The sequence below is a fragment of the Alosa sapidissima genome, chromosome 16 (genome assembly GCF_018492685.1).
Source record: "Alosa sapidissima isolate fAloSap1 chromosome 16, fAloSap1.pri, whole genome shotgun sequence".
NCBI classification, from domain to species: domain Eukaryota; kingdom Metazoa; phylum Chordata; class Actinopteri; order Clupeiformes; family Clupeidae; genus Alosa; species Alosa sapidissima.
In genome coordinates, this window is record NC_055972.1 from 2725062 (window position 1) to 2751161 (window position 26100).

Sequence of the window (26100 nt, forward strand, 5' to 3'; positions counted from 1 at the left end):
GGCTTAAAACTTAACTCTGCATCTAAGATGACACCGAGGCTTGTTACTTTTGGTTTGACCTGGTGCGGCAAGTTCCCCAAATTACTAAGAACAATGTCTCGCTTTGGTTTTGGTCCAACCAAAAGTAGCTCTGTTTTGTCATCATTTAGTTTCAAAAAATGTTTGCTCATCCACTGATTAATGGAGGTTAGGCATGCAGTGAGGGAGCAAAGGCCATCTGGGTTAGTTGGCTCCAATTGGGTGTCATCTGCGTAGCTGTGGAAGTTTACATTATGCTGACTTATGACGTTTCCCAATGGAAGCATATATAGGGAAAAGAGCAGGGGACCAAGGCAGCTCCCCTGGGCCACACCAAAAGGCAAGTCATGTTTTACAGACACATGATCTCCTAGACTGATATGAAAATCTCTGCCAGTAATGTAGGTTTGAAACCAGTTTAGAGCATTATTAGAGAGACCCACCCACTTCGCAAGGCGGTGAATTAGGATGCTATGATCAATGGTGTCAAATGCCGCACTCAAATCTAGAAGAATAAGGATTGAGACTTTGTTTGAGTCAGTAGCCAGTCTAAGATCATTGACTGTTTTTACTACGTAGAGCCGTTTCTGTGCTGTGATTTGATCTAAAACCTGATTTTCAAGGATACTGTTTTTGTTCAGAAAGGTATTTAACTGATTACAAACAACTTTTTCAAGTACTTTGCTCAGGAACGGTAGGTTTGATATAGGCCTGTAGTTGCTCAGATTAGTATGGTCAAGATTCAACTTTTTAAGTAAAGGTTTCACAACAGCGGTTTTAAAAGCAGTTGGAAATATACCTGTTTCTAATGAGGTATTTATTACCTTGAGAATAAAGGGAGCTAAGCTATCATATACATTTTTGAGGAATCTAGTAGGAATTGGATCCAAAGCACATGTTGAGGAGCCGGTTTGAGCTATAATTTTACTAAGCTCAGATTGAGTAATAGTGCTAAAGAACCTTAATTTTGGGGGGCTGTTTTTGGGTGTACTATCAAACGTATTACCTATGTTACCAATAGCCTCCCTTATAGAAATGACTTTGCTTTTGAAGAAGTCTGCAAATTCTTCGCATTTTAGAGAGGATGCCTGACTGAGTGTATCAAAGGGTGTTTGATGCAATAGCCTATCAATGGTGGAGAACAACACCCTAGAGTTTCCACTGTTTTCAGCAATTACCTTAGAGAAGTGGTTCCTTCTCTCATTCCGAATAGCTCTATTATAATTTGCTATTTTTTCTTTTAGAATGGCACGGTGAACCTGTAACTTAGTTTTTCTCCATGTTCTCTCAGCTTTTCTACATGATCTTTTTAGATCATGGATATTTTTCGTTCATCCAAGGTGTCAGTTTGCTACAGGGCCTTTTTTTAGTCTTTAAGGGTGCCACTCTGTCAAGCAGAGCACCTATTTCACGATTGAGAGCCTCTACCATTTGATCAATGGGATGATGTAAAATATCTAAATTTATGGAGTCTATAAGAGCTATGAACTGCTGTTCTGCTCTAATGTCCAAGAGTCGCGATTTGATTGCAATTTCGGGATGAATTTTTGAAGTATGTAGTACAATATTAAAAGATACACAATAATGATCAGACATATTTATATCATTTACTGATAAGTCCGTGACTTCTATCCCTCTAGAAATGACTAGATCGAGGGTGTGGCCAAGGTTGTGGGTGGGCCCTGTAACATGCTGCTTTAGCTCTAAACTGTCCAAAACATTAAGGAACTTACTGGCTTTAGCATCAGTTGTCTTATTGACATGAATATTAAAGTCGGCATTTACAATTATCCGATCATAGCTAGTGATGATGAGCGACATAAGTTCATAAAACTGGTCGAGAAAGCCAGTCCATAGTTTAGGAGGGCGGTATAAGGTCAATAGAAGTACAGCTGGGTCAGCCTTCAGAGTGAGGGCAATATACTCAAAGGAAGCAAATTTGCCAAAGTTGACTCTAGTGCAGCTATATTTGTTTGAGAGAATGGAGGCAATTCCACCCCCTCGTTTGCCATTTCTAATTGAGTGGAAGAAATTATAATTTGGGGGACAGGTTTAAACAAGAACAGCTTCGCTGTCTGAAGTCAGCCAGGTTTCAACAAGAAACAGAAAATCCAATTTTTTTTCACTGATAAAATCATTGATTGCAAAGGTTTTGGTAGTAAGTGCACCTATATTTAGTAAACCCATGTTAGCTGAAAATGCCTCTGGCTTTTGAGGAATATGCTGAGGTATGGAAAGAATATTTGTTAGGTTTCTAGTTTTAAATTTGTCTTTTCTTTTTGCTATATGTTGGGTAGAAATCAACGTTGGAATAGAACTATAAGCATAAGTCATGCTATTGCATGAAGCAGCTTGATCTAGTAGTATTGTATGTTACCCTGCAGAAAACATTTTCAGACCCATCCAAATGTATAATGCCATTCGAATCAGTACCTGGGGGGCGTGAATCTGTAATATTTTCTACAGAATGTCAATGCCTCAGTGTGGACGCTATGTTGTCAGAGAGTAGCCTGGCTCCATGTCGGTTTGGGTGGAGACCATCACGCTTCAGCATACTGGGCCTCTCCCAGAACAAGCCCCAGTTGTTGACATAGGGAATGCTTAGGGAAGCGCAGTAGCGTTTGAGCCAGGTGTGGAGATCGAACAGTCTGGACCATCTCTCAGCACCTTTTCTGTAGGTAGGGAGAGGTCCAGAGATGACAAAGCGTTTTTCTGTGCCCATCAGGGTGGTGATGAGAGTTTTGTAGTTTTCCTGCAGTGCTACTGACTGCTTATCTCTGATGTCGTTTGTGCCAACGTGTATGATGATGTTGTTGACCTTGGTGTGGCAGGCCAGGATGCTTGGGAGTTTCTGCTGGATGTCAAGGACCTTGGCACCAGGGAAGCAGTAGACCTTGGAGGGACCGCTACGTGATGGGGGAATGCAGAGGTCTCTAACCATGGAACTGCCAATGACCAGGGTGGAGGTTGATCAGGTCTGGGGAGGAGGGGGTCGGGGGGGCGCCGACTTTGAGGAGGGACCAGGATGGTTGTCTCGGGGCGGGAGGCATGGGTATGTGGGTGGAGGCATGGGTAGCTGACACCCTGTGCAAACTGAACACATGCCTCGAAAGTTGTATAAGTGCTCACAAAACAATCAAAAGGAAAACACTACTGAGCAGTCTACATCTAAACAGGGAAAACACTACTGAGCAGTCTACATCTAAAAACAATCAAAAGGAAAACACTACTGAGCAGTCTACATCTAAAAACAATCAAAAGGAAAACACTACTGAGCAGTCTACATCTAAACAGGGAAAACACTGTTCAGGGCAGCTCATGTAGCTCCAGGAGAAAGTTTCATTACTGTAAATACTGTAAATAATCATGCAAACATACCTGTATCTTGCTCGTTTTTCTCCTCCTCTGTCATTTTCTTCTTTCTGTTTTCGGCATCAGAGGGATACGTCCTTTTTTGTGACTTTTCTTAACATTACCGTCTCTTCCGATTTTTGAACTTGATGCAGTGTCTGCACGAATTGTCTATGCACCCGAGGTGTCTAGTTTATGCGCGAGACTCAAAGGCTGGCAGACACAGTAGAGGTAGGCAGGCATATTGATCATGAAATCAGAATTTTCTTGTTTTGAATTATTAATTGTTTCATTAATTCATTCATTGATGTCACTTGTTTACGTTATTTATTATGTAAAAAAAAAAAGAAAGAAACTCGATTGGGCAGCCGCTTAGTTCGCTTATGCCTCGGGCCGGCCCTGGTTTTAACAATTGTGAAAAACTGTGTTCCGGAAAAGACAGGCATTTCAGTACTGTAAATGAGAAGTACATTGCAGTCTACAACCTACAATGCACTCTGAATGCTTCACTGATAGTCCATTGGTGATATGAACCTCCACTGTTCAGCTACCTGTTTACACTCTATTGGTTGTGTCACGTTATTTGAAACAAGTGTGATCAATTTTAAGTCGTGTTACAGTAAACATATGGCATTTGTGCTTTGTTTGTGTTTACAGTACCTTTTGCCACTTGTAGTTACCATTATGCATCACAATGAAAAATGTGTTTTATTGCATGAGAATGTGTTTAGAGTTTTGCACAAAAAAAAAGAGTCTATGAGATATTATATTATATGGTTTTGAGGATTTTATGGTATTATATGTTTTGAGGATTTGGTGGGGTTATGTTATATGGTTTTGAGGATTTGGTGGGTTATGGTATTATATGGTTTTGAGGATTTGGTGGGTTATGGTATTATATGGTTAATGGGGTTAGAGTGACATGTTTACTGTAGAAATTGTATGTTTACTGTAGAAATGGTATGATATGCAAAGATTTTGTGTGTAAGCAGTTGAAGAAACAGTGCACTTCAAAATGGGTACGTCCTCAATGTACAGGTCTGGTCTTATGGGTCATGTTTGGTCAGTATATGTTTGTACTCTTAATGATCCTCTAATCCTACTTGAACAATATTTCTAGAAAGAAAACCAAGCATACACGATATCCTAAGAAAACCTGTTTTGTCAAATGTGTGTTGCATTGAGTACATTAGTGTGTAACTGATTCAAACATAATCAGATCATATGATGGATGTGTTTGTGATATGATTATTAAATAGAGTTTTGATAAATAATTGTATAGTTTTGACAGAAATGTTTCATTTTGCAAACGCGCAAAGGGATTCTTCTAATTGTGTGTAGTGTTGTGTTAATTGTGTGTAGTGTTTTGAAAAAACGGGCCCTGTTTTCAAAATTGTGCTTAATAAAATACTGTAATATCCTAAATTTCACAATCCCGTCACAGGATAAGAGTCAGCTCTCTATGAGCTTAAATACGGCTCGTCTGGTCTGTAGCGTTTACACCGCACAGCCTCCTCGCAGAGAGCAGAACTCACCCCAGACAACAGCCCACAGCCAGAGTAGAGACAGATCTGTGTGTTGAGCAAGAGGATGACTCCTGGAACTGTGCCGCTGTTGCTGTGGTCTGCTCTGGTGGTGGCTGCAGCAGAAAGTGGAGCTGAGAGGGGGATCAGGGCTCTGATGGAGGAGCAGATGAGGGCTCTGATGGAGGACCAGATGAGGATGAGGGCTCTGATGGAGGAGCAGATGAGGGCTCTGATGGAGGAGCAGGGGGTGGAGCTCAGACACACTAAGGCACAATTGGACACCATGGAGACCAGACTGAGAGCCAGTGAGAAACTAGTGCAACAACTAAGGAGTGACATTGCGGGTGAGAGATCTGATCCTGTCACTGGTGTCATTTCTGTGTATTGCATGCCATTGCATGCCATTGTGTTTGCTATTTCCTTTTGCCTTTTGCTTGTGGTTCACATATAGATGTGTTTCTCTTTTTCTGTGTATGTGTGTGTCACGTGTGTTTGTTTGTGCGCACATGTGGGTTTGTGTGTGTATGTGTGTGTGTGTGTTTGTACGTCAGGGGCGGAGTTGCAATCGGGACGATCGGGAGATTTCCCGGTGGGCCGGCCGAGGAATGTGCCGAGGAATGTGCGCGGTGCGGGCCGGCCCATACAGTCTCGGTCGCGGCCGTGAGGCGGACGCGGCTGTCGAAATTATAAATTGATTATGAATATTCCAGAAAAATCTCTGTGATCTATGTTTTGGAGTCATAGGAAGTCTAACCAATATTTATACCACTCGCTCACTGTCTGTAGGTCATTCATGGTTGCGGGAGTCTTCATCCTTATGCTCACACACACACACAATCCTCATGCTCAACACACACACACAAACTTCTTTTATTTGTTTAGCTATCAAAGAACCCATCTCAGCCAATGGGACGGGAGGGTTTCTGGTCATGTGATGTGATTGTGAAATGTGGGAAGTTTGTGACACAGCAGCAGTGGGGAAACCCAGGATTTCCTGCTTCATGTAGAAATATGCAATACTACAAATATTATGCTTCATGTGGGAATATGCAATACTACAAATATTATGCTTCATGTGGGAATATGCAATACTACAAATATTATGCTTCATGTGGGAATATGCAATACTACGAATACTATGCAAGGCAAGGTTGTTTATATAACGCATTTCATACACAGAGGCAATGAGCAGAACATGAACAGAAGCAAAGAATAGTAAATTATAGTAAATAAAAGTATAAAATTACAAAATACTGATATTTTAAGACTTATCAAAAGACTTATCAAAAGTAAATATAAGGTACATGATATAACATTGTTGGAGCACAAATGCAGGACAGAAAGTTTTATCATTTCCCAGCACAGCACCGGTCTTAAAGTAACGCAGGTAAGTTTCTTTTTCAATAATAACGAGGTCTTCTCACAGAAATCCTCTTCAATAGGTAAGTACAGAAACACGGGTAAGTCTTTTCTTAACTTAAACAATGTCTTCACCTGTTTTCAGAGGCAGTCTCTTCAGGTTAGTACTTTTGGATAACAAACGCAAAATTCCATCAACGGGCTGTGGTCACAAAGGCGGTCAATTCAAAGGCAGATAGAGTCCCAAGAAGGTCGATTCAAAGGCAGAGTCCCAAGAAGGTCAATTCAAAGGCAGAATCCCAAGAAGGTTCATTCTTCCAGGCAAACACAACACTGAGCAAGAGAGTAGGGTAGTCAAGAGTGCATCTGATTAAAAGTAAGTGTATTTGATGGGTTAGCTGAACAGTTTGGTCTTAAAAGAAAAGTCTGAGTTAGAACAACCTAGTGTCTCTTTTTGGATGGTAACGAGTGTAAAGTGTGAACATCTAACATCAGTGCAAGACTTGTCAGGAAATTAACAGAGCACAATTTTGTAAGCAGCCCCTTGCATTTGGCCCTTTCTCTGCCGTCCCTGGAAGTGTCCTCTGATGTCTCCCAAGGCTGGATAAGACGCCATACAGCTGTGACTGCCCTACACGAAGAAGTGACCCAGAGGACACGGAACACTCTCCCAATCCTGTTGAGGGTGATGTGTAGGTTGTGAGCACATTCACTCAGCTGTCGCACATTTTTTGGTGACTGGCTCTATAAAGAATACAGGGTGTCAAGGAATGCCTGGAAGTCTTTTGTTCCCTCTGTTGAGTCCAGTGCCTGGTCCACAGCAAGCTCCAGTCTGTGATTAAGGCAGTGCCACAGCATGATGCCTGGGAAGTCATCCTGGAGCAGCTTCCCCACACCTGACTTCACACCTAACATTACATTGGCCCCATCACTGCAAAACCCTATGAAGACTTCCTGCAGAAACTCAATAGTGAAGCCATTCTTGAACAGGCAAGTCATTATCTTGTCTTTGATATGGGCAGCAGACAGACTACCCAGCTCAATCAGGTCCAAAGGAAAGGCATGGGGTCCATGTTTCCATCAACACTGGTCTTCAAAAACACAATTAGTGTTGATTTGTGTCCAGAACTGGTTGACTCATCTGCTAGTATTGTGATCTTGCATCTATTTTCTATCTTTTTCAGAAGTGCAGTTTTCATTTGTGAAGACACATGATCTATTATGTCAACACAGACAGTCTTACTGTGCAAAAAACGGCCTAGATCAGAAGCATTGGCTTGCTGTGAAAGGTTTGCTTTCTTTGGCCACAAATGACCTATTTCGTGGGAACGAATTAATATTTCGTGGCCACAAATTAGTACTTTGTGGGAACGAATTGCTATTTCGTGGCCACAACTTATTATTATTTTTATTTTTTTCCCCATGACATATCCGGGGCTCCGTAGAAATGAACCCTTCCTTACCGTAACTGTCAGACTCACACACCAAACATGGCAATCATTATTAGTTTTATTCATGAGATACAAAACCTAACGTCAAAACAAAACAAATTAACCCTTCCTTACCGTAATTTCCCAACCATAAGCCGCAGCTTATACATTGATTTTGACAAATGTCTTCAGCTATGAGGTTAATACACGTGGGCAGTCGATATGGTATTAATATGGTTTCGTTTCTTTTAACTTCCATAAAACACTGTTCTGCGGCTTATACACAATGCGGCTAATACACAGGAAATTACTGTAGTGTCATTTCTCTATTCATTTGCATCCAGGATAAGAGTGAATAGTGATGCTGCAGTGTAGTGATAACTATAGCGGCCAGAACGTGTTCTTTATGGAAATCGTTGTACATGTGTGTTTATTTGGGGTGTTCAGGTGCTGTGTATCCTTATACACCATTCTTGTTCATTTTTTAGTGTTTGTACATTAAAAATCTCACACAGAAAACACAAACTGTTTGTCAAGTTTTAAACAGTCATCCTCACATCGGGAAGAGCAGGTGGCCAGAGAAGGTGGTGTGTCGGTTCTGACTATCAAACACCCATGAATTGGGCCACAGCTTCACATAGACCACATCTCCCACCTCCAGCAGCAGAGAGGCTCCGTTTGAGGGAGTTATACTGCCGCTTGTTTGATGACTGTAAGCAACAGCAACATGCTCTCCATTTTTATGAAGAGAGAGTCCTGTAGGTGTTGATGATCCTGCTCCATGAAGAAACACAACAAAGTGGTAGACCCCCCTTACTGGAGCTGTAAAGATCCCTGTGACAGATAGAAATTCAGAATACAGAAAAATGAGAGATTAAAAATATTTAAATAGGTTTGAACTATTTAAAAGTGTGAAGACAGCATGCCTGCTTATACAATCAGATGTTAAACTTATTAATGTATTGTTTTCATATTTACAAATGTATTTTTCTAGTATATTAGTTAAAGAAGAGACACAACTGCTGATACGCTGTTGTACTGGTGGCTCCAAAAAAACAGATGAATACCAGTCCCACTCATGCTCTCACACTGAGATGGATTAAAAATGTTCCATTTATTTATAAATTAACTACAGGGCAAGAACACATAGTTGTTTTTCAGCTAAGATGATCATATAAAATCCCTTTGTTTACCTTGTAACAAATTGATTAATAATTGTCATATGAGCATTTTAGTGTTATATTTATAGTTCTTAGCAGATGCATATGACCTAAACGACTTCCAATAACCTGAATAAACATTACATTATCTGAGATTACTTCTTATCTAGAACCAATACTCCCTACACTGGACAGGTCCCTACACTGGCTTTCTGTAAATCACAGAACTTGTTTATAAATCAGTAAATGGGTCAGGGCCAAATGACCTCTGGCATGTTTCAGCCATATGCACACCTACTGTATCTCTCAAATCACTGCAGACTGCGCACTTTGCTTACTGACTATTGTACTTTACCTTCCTGGTTTTTTCTATTTTTCCTTTCTTTGTTTTTATCAGATTCACTCTATCAATAGACCTGTAAACATTAAGACTTTAGTCAGGTTGCAAGATTAAGAAGATAAACCTCTATCACTTCTCACAGGCAACCTGATGTGGAACTAACATCACATGCTTCTCTATTCTTAAACCTTTTAGTTTAGTTGGGAAGACATTAATCAGGTGGCGAGATTCTGGAAGTGCTGGTCCATCATTTCCCTAATGCAACCCCTTGTGGGAAGTGGATCTATGTTTGCTTTGTTTTGCTAAAGCACATGTCTGATCCATAGCCGACATCTCTCCTCTTGCGCTTTGGGCTTTGGAAATGAAAAAAAAAAACCTGACTCCACCCGATACACTCGCAGGGTATCCTGGTGTCAGACCTACACATTTTGTACGCACATAATTTCACCATATTGCTCAGAGTTCAAAGCTTGACGGACCTTGTTTATATAGTAAAATGGTTGCTAAGGTATGATTGGACAAGGACCGTTTGGGGCAGGAGTTTTGCGATGGGTCAATTATATCTGTGTGTGAAAAATGCGATATAGATAAGCAAGCAACGATAAATTAACATTATATCACATGTTCACATTACATACAGCAAACAGTAGCACCAGTCAAAATAACTCATTGGTCCAGTACCTGTGTTTGGATTGTAGCCATCTCCAACGTTAGTGAAGACGTGTCTGTAGACCAGGGGTGTTGCAGCTGAAAAGGGTCCTGTATGTCCATCACCAGATGTCAGCAGTGATGCAGAGAAAGACACCCTCCTCTGCTCTCTCTCCCTCTTCAGAGCAGCCACTTCACTCACAGTGAGGCTCAGATTCATTGCATGAGCTGAGGACAACACACACACATACACACACACACACACACACACACACACACACACACACAGTGTTGTAAAAGTTGAATTACATACAGAAATTGTATAATTTCCAAAAACTTAAGATTAATTTATTAACTATTTTTGTACCTGCATTTTCACTCTTTAGTTGTTCCACCAGACTCTCACTGTCTCTCATTCTGGTCTCCATAGTCTCTACTTTATTCTCACTGGCTCTCATTCTGGTCTCCATAGTCTCTGCTTTCTTCTCCAAAGCCTCCACCTGTGTCTTAGTGTGTCTGAGCTCCACTCTCTGCTCCGCCACCAGAGCGCTCATCTCTCTCAGCACAGTGTGGATGTCCGGCTGGCAGCTTTGTTGGGTAAAGGCTGTGTCTGCAGCTTCATCTTGGAGATTTGTGTGTCCACTCTCTGCTGCAACCACAACCAGCTCAGACCACAGCAACAGCAGCACAGCTCCAAGAGTCTTCATCTTCATGCTCAACACACACACACATACACACACACACACAGCTCTATCTCTGCTCTGGCAACAGTGTCAGCTCTGCTCTCTGTGAGAACCTTATACTGCGTCAAAGTCTCTAATCAGAAAGATCCCCAGCTAAGGTGCGTCATTGGATTCAAGAATCCTCTCTTCAAAGGACTTTGAGCTCCTGTTGTTTATTTATCAAAGAACCCATCTCAGCCAATCGGATTAGAAGGTTTCTGGTCATGTGATGCGATTGTGAAATAAGGGACGTTTGTGACACTCTCAGAAGCAGCGGGGAAACCCAGGATTTCCTGCTTCATGTGGGAATATGTTACCTTGGAAAATCCAGAGTTCTCTCAAGAGCACAATTTAAATTGTCTCTGCGAGACACTGGCAATGAGTAATGATGCACATTACTTTTGCCACTTGTATCGCGGGGAGCCAATCACATCGGTGTATCTGATATAGGCAGGCCAAAGGCGAGCTAAACAGATGACAGTCGTAGCGTTATCGCGTCGAAGTCCGGAATCGGTCAGTAAACGTTGATCGTATAGTGTTATCCAATTGCGTCGAAGTCCGGAATCGATCAGTAAACGTTGGTCGTATTGTGTTATCCAATTGCGTGCAGTGAGATTTTCAAATGGACGCTTGGTGCCGTCCCTTGAGTTGGGCCATTACATTATTTGTGGCCAGACCCTTAATCTTTCTAGATTACCAGGGTCTGGAATCTCCAGGCTAGGAATATGTAGTACCAAAAACATTACAAATACTGCAATGATGCAAGGCCCGTTTATTCATTTAGTGCATTTCATACAAAGACGGCTCGAATTCGGCGGCGATATAGGTAGTAGGAAGCTACGTCAAGGCGAGATTTCCCTGGTGAGGTGAAACTGAATAAACCAATCACATGCAGCCAGTGCTAAATTCTGATCTATCCATCTATCTTTTATTAATTAACATCTGCCGGACTCTGCCCACTTTGTGCATCTGACTTCGCTTCGCAGTGCACATGTACTGTCGGCAAAATACGCTGTCAGACTCGCACCCAGACGCAAAATATGCTGTCAGACTTGCACCCAGACGCAAAATATGCTGTCAGACTTGCACCCAGACGCAAAATATGCTGTCAGACTTGCACCCAGAGACAAAACAAGAGATGACATAAATCCTGTTTACCCTTCCGTAATCATTTATGTGCAACGGCTATTATAATTTTCACCCACCTTTTTAGACCATATACCACCACAAGTAGGAGCCCAAAACACACTAGGGCTGCAACGATTAATTGATTAGTTCTTGACTATTAATTAATTCATTCATTAATTTATTGATTGATTGCACTTTATTAATCCCCACGGGGGAAATTATTTTGCTACCTGGCAACCACATGTGTTTGATTAATGCCATCTTACTCCCTCTACGGCTACGGCAGAGCCCGCTAGCATAGCAACATGCTAACACATTCGCGCCGCGCGCCAGAGCGTTTGAGTTCACATACCGACGCGGGAGAGGTATGACTCAACTTGTGAAAGTTAAGGTAAGAACATATATTACTATTGATTTTGGGTGGCGTGTTCCTTTAAGAACACTTCTAACCGCTGAGTTGGAAGCCTGGGCTTTTAGCTCAGTGGTTAGAGCCTTCGACTCCCATGCCGGTGAGTGTTGAGGTGGCGGGTTGCGAGGGCTATGAGCTGCCAGTGTTTCCCACTGAATTAAATTATATTTGTGGAGGTAGGTTTGCAGAATTAACTTGAATGCAACAGTTTTTAACAAATTAGTGCAGCATGGTTATGATGCTAACAAGATTTAAGCACAACTTAGCACAACCTGGAAAATCATTGTGTGGTGGTCAATGTTTATATTGTGTGGTGGTCAATGTTGCTATTGTGGTGGTCAATGTTTATATTGTGTGGTGGTCAATGTTGATATTGTGGTGGGCCGCCACACATAAGTCAACTTATGGGAAACACTGAGCTGTGGGCGAACACACACACAACAACATACATCAGTAGGACTAGGGCCTGTAAGTGTTGGTGAACTGTTAGTGCCACTGTTAGTGAACATGCTGTACAAGGGTCCTCCCTTCACAGCACACTCCTCACCTTCTTCATCACCCTGTTCTAGAATTCCTCCACAGAACTTGGGCATGAACCAATGATGGAACCTGCTTTCCTTATCAGTTTGTTAAACCTGTTCCTTTCCTCATCTGTTAGGCTACTGCCACAATTAATCAGGGTTGTGCACAATTCAAATTGCAATTATGCTTCCTGTTTGCTACCTCAATTGAAATACAAGTGAAATTCAAGAATTGAATTGGAATTTAATAGCCAGTTTCAGTACAATTCTGGAATTTTGCAGAAGCCTGCACAACATGTCTGATGTAGGCCTAAATATAACAATATGGTGCATTATATAATAACCAACCAAAATTGACGTCTTCATTGATAAAAACAGCATAATAATGTGTATTTTACTCAAAAAACATTATTGCCAAAGTGTTCGAATGTTCACTTGTTCAAATGTAGGCCTATTTATTTAGGCAAAGGCTGACTGACTGCATTGGCTCTGAATGAAGAAATAAAGTCATGGTGCTATTGAATAAGAAACATGTTTATTACAGAAAGCACTTCGGTTTCTCCACTCACGCAGCCTGACTTTTTTTAGCAAGATCTCGTTTTCATTTGGTACTAAAGTTACGTTTGAACTGCTTGATTAAAATTGTTGACACTGACTGATGGAACATTGAGTCCTGGAGGAAAAAAGTTTGTCTGTAGGAGATTTGTCTGTAGTCTATCATAGAGCAACGTCCTCACACAGATGCGCCTCTCTCTACGTCTGATTGGTTAAACGATGTGCAGTATCTCTGTGAGGTCAAACTCCCTGAAGACCATCTGAAGACGTCCCCCCTCACCACACTCCATGAGGCAGGTGAAGCGCCCCTCCGCCTCACAGCGAGCGAGGTCTGAGTAGCCGCTGCGCCCCGGGTGGATGATGTGGGGTTCCCCCCAGGGGTGGTGGTCCTGGAGAGAGCTCCGCAGGTGGACCCCCAGCTCCAGCCTGTCCCAGTCCTGCCCTGCGGTGGGGTGGCTGAAGAGCAGAGCCGTCTGTGCGGACGCCCCTTCCCCTGCGGGCAGCTCCCTGGCGGGGAAGCTCACCACGCTGCCCTGGCAGCCCTTGCCCACCTCCGGCAGTGCCAGGTGGCTCAGCGGCGTAAAGCTGTCCCCGCCATCACCGCTCAGAGCCTCCACTCTCCACTCCCCGGTGCTGCGGGCATTCAGGTACACCTGCGTCCTGCCCTCGCCGTCAAACACCTCCGCCAGCTGGCACTCTCCCGTCTCCGTGGCGACGGGCTGGCCGGCGTGCCAGGTGAGCAGGTCGTGGCTCCGCAGCACCACCGAGTGGGTGCTCACGCACTCACAGCCCCCGCAGCAGCACCACAGGCCCGGGTACTGGCGGCACCCCTCCACCAGCTTCACATAGGCGGGCACCAGCAGAGTGCCACTGCGGAGCTGGATCCCATGGCCCGGGCCCACGGCGAACGTCTGGTAGTGGTCGAAGGTGGCGTCCATGACGCTGCTCGTCAGGTCGGTGTGGTCGCTCCAGGTCTGGCCGCGGTCCACGCTCGTGACGTAGCACAGGCGGGTCTGGCCGGGCTTCAGCATGCACTCTAAGGTCGTACCCCTCAGGCAGATGAAGAACAGAAACAGGGTTCCGGAGTTCCGCTCGAAGACTGGGCAGGGGTTCATGGTGCGGAACCCATCTATGGACGCCTTCATCAAGTCCTCGGTGGGAGACCACTGCAATAGCATAGCAAGTTTCAAATGAACACAGGGCATGGAGAGACTACAGTGGACACGGCTGGTGTGCCTCCATGTTCTGTATTAATGCCATTTGACCCTTAAGTCACAGGTGCAACACACCTAAAGCAAGACCTTTACTATTAAGAACTAAATAAGAACTAAGAAATAAGAACTATACTGTCACCATTCATAGTCAACATCTATTTCCCATTTCAGCTGCAGGAATTTTGTGCTAAAATACAGCTGTATGTCGCTAATAAATAATGATGAGGCAGAGATGTAGCACTAAAACACAACCATGAGGTGGCGCTGTTGTGGTGTGTAGATGAGGCAGAGGTGTAGTACTAAAACACAACCATGCAGTGGCGCTGTTGAGGTGTGTGGATAACACAGAGATGTAGTACTAAAATACAACCATGAGGTAGCGCCGTTTTGGTGTGTGGATAACGCAGAGATGTAGTACTAAAACACAACCATGCAGTGGCGCTGTTGTGGTGTGTGAATAACGCAGAGATGCACTACCGTTCAAAAGCTTGGGGTCACTTAGAAATGTTCATTCCACTCCATTATAGACAGAATACCAGCTGAGATCAGTTGCGTTGTTTTTTTTTTTATCAGGGCAGCAGTTTTTTTTTTGGATTACATTATGTGCTAACATGATTGCAAAAGGGTTTTCAAATGTTTTATTAGTTAGCCTTTTTAAAATGATATCAGATTAGTAAACAGAATGTACCTTTGGAACATTGGATGAATGGTTGATGATAATGGGCAATGTAGATATTGCATTAAAGATCAGCCATTTCTTTCTACAACAGTCATTTACAACATTAATGATGAAAACAAGGACATTTAGTATAGTATAAAACACAGCCATGTGGTGGCGCTGTTGTGGTGTGTAGCAGGCAGAGGTGTAGTACTAAAACACAGCCATGAGGTGGCGCTGTTGTGGTGTGTAGATAAGGCAGAGGTGTAGTACTAAAACACAGCCATGAGGTGGCGCTGTTCTCCTGGGTACCTGCAGTGAGCCGTCAGGCTGCCGTGAGCCTTTTCTCATCACCAGATTCTCTGCGTGTTCGTCTTTGCTAGAGGTGCGCTTCTCTGCAAACGCCAGGAAGGTGTTCCACTCCTTAACGTAAAGCAGCGCTGGGATTCTGAAGTCATGATCTTTATCAGCAAACACCAGCGTTTCTGTGGAGTGAGACTTAGTCGCTCTGCTGCCCATTGTCAAGGTGTGTTCTACAGGAAAAATCAATCATATCAGTCAGTCATATCGGTCTACTTTGACCCCAATACAGGATTTCTGATAAGGATGTTAAAATAAGGGTGTCCAGCTGATTTTTTCTCTAACAGGAGAGAATTTCCATGGAAATTCTAGAACATATTTTGTGTAATCCCTGAAGCCTATGATCAGCTGACTGATCATATCAAGTTAAATGGTTCTTAGCATTCTTAAATCATACAAGAAAATAGAAATAGCATGCTTGGACAAAAAGCAATTTATTCATTGACATAACAAAGTATCAGCTATCAGGAAATGCAATTAGTGCCGTCATACCAGGTTAACAAACTGAGATTCCTACAGAGACTGGGTCAGTGGTAAGCAATGCGGTGACAGAATATGAGACATGAGGTCACTGTACTTTTTTTATTTTCAAATTGTTTTATTTTTCTGTTTGCTGTTTTATTCTAGGCTGTCTTTTTTTAAGGTACAACGGATAGAAATTAGCAGTCACAAGCGAACTCTGGCTTATTTACAGCTCGTCTGTTAATTAATGAGCATTGTCCTATTACATAAGCAAATGAAATAAATGGCACACTACGCACCAAATAAAGATGAACTACTTGTTCAAAAGGGTATCTGCGCTAGAGGCTTACCTCTCAGGTGCTCTTCTCTTGCCTCCCGCAGTCGTGTGAAGTTTACGAGGGTGTTTGCGTTTTAATATCAGAGGTGAGGGAAGGCCCTCCTTCAGGGTCACTCACCTGATTCACCTGAGGGAGGGATTCCCTCCCATGCCACTGATGACCAGCAGGGTCGCCAAAGTGATCCAATCCAGGGAAATCCTTCAGCACCTATGTCATCGAGGTGTTGTTACTGTAAAGACATTTGAGTGACATCAACGAAAACAACATACTGCACCATCATTTATAAGACACACACAAACACACACACACACACACACACACACTCACACAGCCTACCAGATGCACATACACCCATGCCCTTTGCTCCATCACTGGTGATAACCCATGAGTTGCGCCCTGATGTTTGGCTAGTTTTGAGATATAGTTTCACCAGACTGACCCATAACACATCTACCCTGCCCTATTATTAAGTCATGAAAACAAAATGTTTCTTATTGCTTACACAAAATCAAACGTATTACTCAGTTAGCGAAACCTTACCCTCAAGGAGCAAAACATCAGCCAAGATTTGCACAACTATAATATAAGCACACTCTCAGCCACACACACACACTAAGCACAGAGTAAGCACATTGCCAGCCACACACACACACTAAGCACAGACTAAGCACACTCTCAGCCTCACACACACACTAAGCACAGACTAAGCACACTGCCAGCCACACACACACACTAAGCACAGACTAAGCACATTGCCAGCCACACACACACACTAAGCACAGACTAAGCACATTGCCAGCCTCACACACAAACTAAGCACAGACTAAGCACATTGCCAGCCAGCCTCACACACACACTAAGCACAGACTAAGCACATTGCCAGCCACACACACACACTAAGCACAGACTAAGCTCACTCTCAGCCTCACACATTTTGAAAAACACTGCACACAGTAGTTCACAAAACACTAACACACTTAAGACACAGAAATATAACATAAGAAAACACTAACACACTTAAGACACAGAAATATAACATAAGAAAACACTAACACACTTAAGACACAGAAATATAACATAACAAATTGTGTGTGTGCAGTCTCTTCTGGTCCTTAAAGCAGCACTATGTACGTAATGATCTTACTGGCCATCTTGATCATGCGCTGCAGTCTCTTTTGGTCCTTAAAGCAGCACTATGTACATTTTTACAGTTTTTTCTGATTGCTTAAGCACATTTTTTGTAACTATGGCTTTTTTTGCAAAACTCTACACACAAATGGCAAAACCTCTCACCCAATCAGCAAAACATTGTAGTTCTCTTGCAAAAGCTAACACACCTTGCTTAACTCTTCACACCTTCGTAAAAATGGTGTTTTCGTATCTAACAGTAAACACAAGCCATCACAATAGTAAGCACACAATGTGCCAACAACACACTGATGGTATGAATAAAAAACACATCTGGCTTTTGCTTTCTCTGTGCACAAGGTAGACTATGTCAGTTTGAGGTCATACTTTTGTCATAGTTCTGTAAACATACAGGGATCCCAACTTCAAGTATTAGTGTTTATTTACACACATCAAAACAAACACAAGTGTGTTTTTCCAAGTCAAAACACAAAATAGCATTTCACTGAGACAAAACAAATCAGTCTACATCGGGTCGTCTCTCAAAATTCTGTCTACATCACATGCAATGTCTTAGTCCAAGGCACCGGGAAAAATATATTCTGGAATGCCGTATCCAGGCCTGACATGACAATATCCCCACATGTAGACTGTTTTTTTGTCTGTTTTTTTCTCTTCTCACTCTTCCTGCTCACTCCATTGTACCCATTGTACATTACCTGTGGCTTATTTATAGTGCTTAGGCTGATTGCAAAGTGAACTAATTATCTAAAACAGTTTTCACATGAGAAAGTGTGCCAGAGAGTTGGCAAAATAGTGTAAATAATAGCCATTGTGCCTACAGTTGTGCAAAATGTGTGTTACAAAATTGCAAACTGAGTGCAAAGCAGTGTTTGTGCTTTTAGTTTTGCGAACTCAGTGAGTGGTTTTGCCATTTGTGTGTAGAGTTTTGCAAAAAAAGCCATAGTTACAAAAAATGTGTTTAAGCATTCAGAAAAAACTGTAACATTAATATAACAGATTCATTTTGATTGCAAACTTTATTGTATTGGGGAGAATTGTGCATCTAGCATAGCTGGATTGCTACATTAGATTGCTTTACAGTTTTTTCTGAATGCTTAAACACATTTTTTGTAACTATGGCTTTTTTTGCAAAACTCTACACACAAATGGCAAAACCACTCACTGAGTTCGCAAAACTAAAAGCACAAACACTGCTTTGCACTCAGTTTGCAATTTTGTAACACACACTTTGCACAACTGTAGGCACAATGGCTATTATTTACACTATTTTGCCAACTCTCTGGCACACTTTCTCATGTGAAAACTGTTTTAGATAATTAGTTCACTTTGCAATCAGCCTAAGCACTATAAATAAGCCACAGGTAATGTACAATGGGTACGATGGAGTGAGCAGGAAGAGTGAGAAGAGAAAAAAACAGACAAAAAAACTACATGTGGGGATATTGTCATGTCAGGCCTGGATACGTCATTCCAGAATATATTTTTCCCGGTGCCTTGGACTAGGACATTGCATGTGATGTTGACAGAATTTTGAGAGAGACGACCCGATGTAGACTGATTTGTTTTGTCTCAGTGAAATGCAATTTTGTGTTTTGACTTGGAAAAACACACTTGTGTTTGTTTTGATGTGTGTAAATAAACACTAATACTTGAAGTTGGGATCCCTGTATGTTTACAGAACTATGACAAAAGTATGACCTCAAACTGACATAGTCTACCTTGTGCACAGAGAAAGCAAAAGCCAGATGTGTTTTTTATTCATACCATCAGTGTGTTGTTGGCACATTGTGTGCTTACTATTGTGATGGCTTGTGTTTACTGCTAGATACGAAAACACCATTTTTACGAAGGTGTGAAGAGTTAAGCAAGGTGTGTTAGCTTTTGCAAGAGAACTACAATGTTTTGCTGATTGGGTGAGAGGTTTTGCCATTTGTGTGTAGAGTTTTGCAAAAAAAGCCATAGTTACAAAAAATGTGCTTAAGCAATCAGAAAAAACTGTAACATATCCTGGAAATCCAGAGTTCTCGCGGGAGCACAATTTGAATTTGCTCAGCGAGTCACTCTGGCAATGAGTAATGATGCTCATTACTCATGTCCCTTGTATTGTGGGGCACAAATCACATCGGTGTATCTGATATAGGCGGGCCAGAGACGAGCTAAACAGATGAGAGTCGTATTGTTATCCAATTGCGTCGAATTCTGGAATCAGTCATTAAACATTGGTTGTATAGTGTTATCCAATTGCGTGCAGTGAGATTTTCAAATGCATGCTTGGTGCCACCCCTCGAGTTGGGCCATTACATTATTCATGGCCAGACCCCTAATCTTTCAGATTTGGGTCTGGAATCTCCTGGCTAGTCAACAGTGGTTTATATACAGCAGCTTCATTTATCTGTAGCTTTAACGTGCATGTTCCCAAACACACAGAACACTCTGCAGAAGACTTTCGTAAAACATTTCAAGAAAGTGTTTGTCTAATCAGATAAGTAAGTATAAGTATATATATCAGGGCTTGAAAACGAAATTATTTTTCAAACGTTCCGTTCCGAACGGTTCAGATAGGCCTATGTTTAACGTTTTCGTTCTTGCATGCGTTCCGCCACCAACATATCGGTCCTGAACCGGTTCGGAACGCAAAATATCGTTCGTTCTTAAAGTTCCGGCAGTGTTTGGCGGGACTATCAAGTCTATTTTTGTGGACTTTACCTTAGAATAGACGTAGGCTACTAATTATTTCCCCTTGATTTAGCCTATACCGTAGCTATGGCCAAAAATAATAAATCACAGGCGGCATCCAAAAACATTCAGATGGGCTATCCATCCCATAGCCTACAGACTTACTGTAGGCCTAACCTATGCCTATAAATAATTTCTTATCAAAAATATTTCTGGATACGTGCTAAACTCCTTACCTGGTTGTAGCCTTTTGGAGTTTTATCCATATGGAGATCTTCAAAGGCTTGCGCTATAATTCCAACCCTGTTTATAAACGAACCTGTCTGTTGCTGACAAGGCCTCTCTCAAATTTCCTGTTTAACTCTTCTAGGCTACATAGAATAGGCTATAATTGTGCAAACATTTCAAATCCCGACTTTAAAACGACAAGGCGTGGACAGGCAAAATAGGCTATTACGCATAGGCTACAAACAATTTCCAAATCAGTTTCAGTAGCCTACGCCAGTGTTTCTCAAACTTTTACAGACCAAGGACCACTTAACCATTAGAAAAAACCTCACGGACCACATAGCTAATAGACACAATAGGCCTACTCACTGAACCCACCTTGCTTATTGTCTTTGCACCTTGCTTATTGTGTCAGAGGATTCATATGATTTAAATTGGCATAGCTTACATAGGCAGTATTGCAGAACTTTGGATTTACATACAAGTTGGTTCAATATTGCAAACAACGCATCTATATTATTTTTTACAACAGCTCGCGGACCACTTGGGATAGCTTGCGGACCACACTTTGAGAAACACTGGCCTACGCTACGAGCTGGCCTAAGATCCGAAGTGGCAGACGGATAGGTTACACTACAACAGCAAGACAAAATATACCCATTTGGACCAAAGGTCCATTTATTCGTTTTTTTTTTTATTTCAAACTGCAGAAATCAAATTATTAAGCTGTTATATAGAGAACGAAAAAAAAACCGTTATTAACCGGTTTTGTGGATTTCAGAATAACGTTTCTGTTCCGGAACAGTTGAAGACCATTTTGTTTTCGTTTCCGTTTCCGCTCCTCGTAAAATTCCGTAAAATTCCGTTCGTTTTCGGTTTTCGTTTTCGTTCCTTGAACCGGTTCGGAGCCCTGATATATATTCTTTTGATCCCGTGAGGAAAATTTTGTCTCTGCATTTATCCCAATCTGTGAATTAGTGAAACACACTCAGCACACAGTGAGGTGAAGCACACACTAATCCCGGCGCAGTGAGCTGCCTGCTACAGCGGCGCTTGGGGAGCAGTGAGGGGTTAGGTGTCTTGCTCAAAGGCACTTCAGCCATTCCTACTGGTCGGGGTTCGAACCAGCAACCCTACGGTTACAAGTCCGAAGCGCTAACCAGAAGGCCACGGCTGCCCCTGCAGATATGATTCAGTTTTCTTACACAAACATCCAATGCTGCATTTTCTTGGTTTTGTTCAGTGTGCATTCATTGAAAATCAGTTGAGAATCTATTTCAACTCCCAGATATTTGTAGGTTGACACCTGTTCGACTAATTCACCATGCATCCACCACAGTGGGAGGAACTGTTATTCCATTTTTACTAAAGATCTACGAGCATCTCTTGTTTTCTTTACACTGATCTAAAACCTGTCAGCCTTTAAAAAAACAAAACACCGGTGCTGTGTCATCAGCATATTTAAAATAAGTGTGAGCTGAAAAGGAGCTTGACAGTTGTTAGTGTAGAGCGTGTGTAGGATGGGGAAATAAGTGTGGGCTGAAAAGGAAGCTTGACAGTTGTTAGTGTAGAGCGTGTGTAGGATGGGGAAATAAGTGTGGGCTGAAAAGGAAGCTTGACAGTTGTTAGTGTAGAGCGTGTGTAGGATGGGGAAATAAGTGTGGGCTGAAAAGGAAGCTTGACAGTTGTTAGTGTAGAGCGTGTGTAGGATGGGGAAATAAGTGTGGGCTGAAAAGGAAGCTTGACAGTTGTTAGTGTAGAGCGTGTGTAGGATGGGGAAATAAGTGTGGGCTGAAAAGGAAGCTTGACAGTTGTTAGTGTAGAGCGTGTGTAGGATGGGGAAATAAGTGTGGGCTGAAAAGGAAGCTTGACAGTTGTTAGTGTAGAGCGTGTGTAGGATGGGGAAATAAGTGTGGGCTGAAAAGGAAGCTTGACAGTTGTTAGTGTAGAACGTGTATAGGATGGGGAAATAAGTGTGGGCTGAAAAGGAAGCTTGACAGTTGTTAGTGTAGAGCGTGTATAGGATGGGGAAATAAGTGTGGGCTGAAAAGGAAGCTTGACAGTTGTTAGTGTAGAGCGTGTGTAGGATGGGGAAATAAGTGTGGGCTGAAAAGGAAGCTTGACAGTTGTTAGTGTAGAGCGTGTGTAGGATGGGGAACAGGGCGCCCCCTTGTGGGCTTTTTTGGGGCACAGCACATCCTCAACCCCTCTCTCTGCACAATAGGCACATTGATTTGGATCTAAAAGAGGAGAAACCTAGCCTGGAAAAATCCAAACTCATTCACAAAGTGAATAGAGTCTGGTGACTCTTGATTGGGAAATGTTTCCAACACTTCATGGTGACAGGCACCAACTTTGAAATCATTGGTCCAGCCTTACCAATCACATTGATCAGAGGTTCCTAACTTTACTTCCTACTTCACCTAAACTTTACAAACTGACAATAAACAGCATCAACAGTCAGGAAACAATGCATGTGGGTCTACTTTGGAGTAAATACATTTCTGTTTTTTTCCAACTGCATTTTTTGACGTTTGCAGGTGTTGCTGCTTCTGTTCACAACAAGTTTCGGTTTCGTCTTCCTCTCTCGTCGCTGATTGGCCTGACATTTTTCTTGTCTGAGGGAAATGGTCATTAATGGTGTTCCAGACTGCACAGTCACAGGCACCATCATTTAGAATTTCGCCCTGTCTATCTATCTATATGTCTATATATCTATATGTCTATGGACTACTTTTTGCACCTTCCCATGACACTCACTCTCTTGAGCACCTCACCATGCACACAGAACTACAGGCCAGTCCCGGCCCTGTCACTACAAGCGTCTCATGCTTGATCACCCTCAAGCACACTGGATTTTTTACATTTAATTTATATAGTATATTTAGTATTTAGTTTTGTTAGTTTTTCTTATCTCCTACTGTCTCTATTGTACAGTGGAGTTTGGTTATATGTTTATACTTATACTTATATTTACCCTTTCTGCTGTAAGTGCATGTTGTGTGTGATGTCTGTATGCTACTGAGACCCCCTGAAATTCCCCTTGGGGATCAATAAAGTATCTATCTATCTATCTATCTATCTATCTATCAGAGATTGTTTCCACAGGCTGAGATCTACGCTGGTGTCTACTGACAGCTGGAACAGCCTATGAAAGGGCTGGGAACTTCACAGGTGTCTGGTGTAAATCTAGTGATTTAGCCTATGGAAGGGCTGGGAACTTCACAGGTGTGTGTAAATCTAGTGATTTAGCCTATGGAAGGGCTGGGAACTTCACAGGTGTCTAGTGTAAATCTAGTGATTTAGCCTATGCAAGGGCTTGGAACTTTACAGGAGTCTAGTGTAAATCTAGTCATTTACACGTCTAAGATACGATTTAACATCATCCATAGAAATGTCAATATCCACACCCATACTGCTATGGTGTCCTTGTGGAGTACAGCTTTCAGATCCTATGTATCAAATCTACAATAAAATACAATATAATACAAAATACAATTGCTTGGACTCCCTGCCAGGCTCTCCTAGCATCATTTTTTAAATGTTTATGCAGCTATACAGTCAGTGCCAATGATCTTGTTATTATGACCGCCGCGCAGCGAAGCGGCGGTCATATAGGTTTAGTCAGATTTTTTTTTTTTTTTTCTTTTTTTCTTTTTTTTTTTTTTTTTCTTTTTTTTTCTTTTTCGCATGCCCAAATTTCCGTCAATGATTTCCGAGACACTGAAAGACCGGGGTACACGAAACTTGGTGGACATGTAACCCCACATGGATAGCATGGAACCATCGTTTTTCGTTTTGATCTGTAGCCCCCCCGCTGAATTGGACCCCCCGAAAGGAGGGTAGGGCAGACACAGTTTTCTGTGAATATCTCGAAAACCGTAGGGTTTAGGAGGACCATTTTTTTTTTGTATGTTGATCTCAAGGGGCCATGTCAACCCATTCCATAACCACTCATTTCATGTATAGCGCCACCTAGTTAAACACAAAAAAGTAAAAATGAGGTGGTGTAATTGAAGGTATCTGTGACCTAACATAGTCAAAACTGCACGAAATTGGAAGTGTAGGATCATTATGACACCCTCTGTATGCACGCCAAGTTTCGTGGAATTCCGTTCATGGGGGGCCACACAATAAATTAATTTATGTTACTATACACCAACTGGCCTGTAGGTGGCCGGAGACAGTTTTCTGTGAATATCTCGAGAACCGTAGGGCCTAGGAGGTCCACCTTTTTTATGTATGTTGGTCTTAAGGGGTCATGTCAACCCATCCCATTACCACTTATTTCATGTATAGCGCCACCTAGTTAAAAATTAAAAAGCAAAAAATTAGGTGTTTTCATCTCAATATCTCTGGCTGACAAGGTCAAAACTGCACGAAATTAAAAGTGTAGGATCATTATGACACCCTCTGAATGCATGCCAAGTTTTGTGTACTTTCGTTCATGGGGGGCCTTACAATAAAATAATTTATGTGTACATTTAGTGACGTACACCAACAAGGATTCCCGGGACACTGAAAGACCGGGGTACACAAAACTTGGTGGGCATGTACCCCCACATGGATAGCATGGAACCGTCATTTTTCGTTTTCATCTGCAGCCCCCCCGCTGGACTGGACCCCCCGAAAGGAGGGTAGGGCAGACACAGTTCTCTGTGAATCTTTTATGGTATGTTGGTCTCAAGGGCCCACATCAACCTGGCTCATAATCACTCATTTGTGATTTGCCCCCCCCCCCCCGGTAAAAAATGAAAATCAGTAGGATTAAAAGAAAGCCAAAATAAATATTCATCATCATCATCATCATCATCATTATGGCTGCATTTTCAGTATTGGCGAGAAGTAGTCGTTTGTCCACTAGATGGCGCATCGTTGCAGTGAGACGTAATTTTGTTGGAAGTTAAAAGTGGGTTGGAAAAAACAATGGACGCTTCATACAAGGACTGTAATTTACCGCAGCGAACATCTAATAAGGATAGGACGATGTTCACATGAAGTGTAATTCCCATTTCTTCTTGAAGCCGAAATAAATCTGAGGATGTTTATCGGACATGCTTGGTTTTTACTGCAGGTACGTTAATCTTGTAATATCAATAAGGACCTAGGTAATGTTACCGTTAGCGTTGGTTGAGTGATGGAGGCATTTGATTTATTGCATTTGTAGAAAACTATAAATGCGGTTATACCAAGCAAATGTATAGCAGCACTGTTTGTATCTTTCGACTGTCATTTATTGCACGTGCTACAAAATCATTCTGTGCAATGGAAGATTTACCAACGTTACACCGGTCTGATACAGTTTTGCCTATACATGCGTGAGACTGAGACGCCTGTTTATTTTGTTTTAAGTGCGTGCAGGGTGTGAGAGGGGAATCGATGTGCTTTGATTCCAGCTTGGTAGTTGTAGTCTGTGAAATTAAAAAGCACGTGTGTGTGAAGTATCCAAACAATGACACCTTCATTTCATTATGGCTGCTTTAGCAAAACACCTTAAGCTACTGTGTAGTGGGTCCCATCTAGAAGTGGCTACTTCATTCGCGCTTTCCTTGACTCATGGAGCTGCGTGAATGTTATTACAACTTTTCGCCACGATATGACAGTTTAAGTCCGCTTGATACTGTAAGGCGTAAGCCATTGGTTTCCAAAGGAGATTTTATTTGTGTCGCCAGCATAGCCTATTGACAATTTATGTTGTAAATAGGCCTACCTTATAATCCTACCTGTAGCTTAGGGAAGCTAACAGCTTTCTATTAGGATCTAGTTTGTTAGTTACCGTTTTGTCATAACTCCCTGATGCATTTTTGCATTTAGAATAGCCAGAGCGTGTATATCTCAATCGGAA

General features: G+C 42.1%; 2 protein-coding genes across 2 annotated transcripts; both read right to left on the reverse strand.

Annotated features, from left to right (window-relative positions):
* Nucleotides 1–7745: 7745 nt before the first annotated feature.
* Nucleotides 7746–10690, reverse strand: LOC121685767 (multimerin-2-like). The gene is made up of 3 exons (XM_042066523.1): nt 10200–10690; nt 9866–10060; nt 7746–8518 (listed from the first exon to the last, which is right to left on the reverse strand). The coding sequence occupies exons 1-3, from the start codon at nt 10543–10545 to the stop codon at nt 8238–8240; spliced, it is 822 nt and encodes a 273-aa protein (XP_041922457.1). The 5' UTR covers nt 10546–10690; the 3' UTR covers nt 7746–8237.
* A 2454-nt stretch (nt 10691–13144) lies between these two features.
* Nucleotides 13145–16230, reverse strand: LOC121685759 (sialidase-3-like). Its single transcript, XM_042066506.1, has 3 exons — nt 16212–16230; nt 15352–15572; nt 13145–14333 (listed from the first exon to the last, which is right to left on the reverse strand). The coding sequence occupies exons 2-3, from the start codon at nt 15556–15558 to the stop codon at nt 13380–13382; spliced, it is 1161 nt and encodes a 386-aa protein (XP_041922440.1). The 5' UTR covers nt 15559–15572; nt 16212–16230; the 3' UTR covers nt 13145–13379.
* Between the last annotated feature and the right edge of the window lie 9870 nt (nt 16231–26100).

Coding starts and splice junctions, on each gene's coding strand:
- LOC121685759 (XM_042066506.1), bottom strand. CDS start 15,558: ATGGGCAGCAGAGCGACTAAGTCTCACTCCACAGAAACGCTGGTGTTT. Junction 14,334..15,351: donor AGCCTGACGGCTCACTGCAG/GTACCCAGGAGA, acceptor ATGCTATTGCAG/TGGTCTCCCACCGAGGACTT.
- LOC121685767 (XM_042066523.1), bottom strand. CDS start 10,545: ATGAAGATGAAGACTCTTGGAGCTGTGCTGCTGTTGCTGTGGTCTGAG. Junction 10,061..10,199: donor ACTAAAGAGTGAAAATGCAG/GTACAAAAATAG, acceptor TGTTGTCCTCAG/CTCATGCAATGAATCTGAGC. Junction 8,519..9,865: donor TGGCTACAATCCAAACACAG/GTACTGGACCAA, acceptor TATCTGTCACAG/GGATCTTTACAGCTCCAGTA.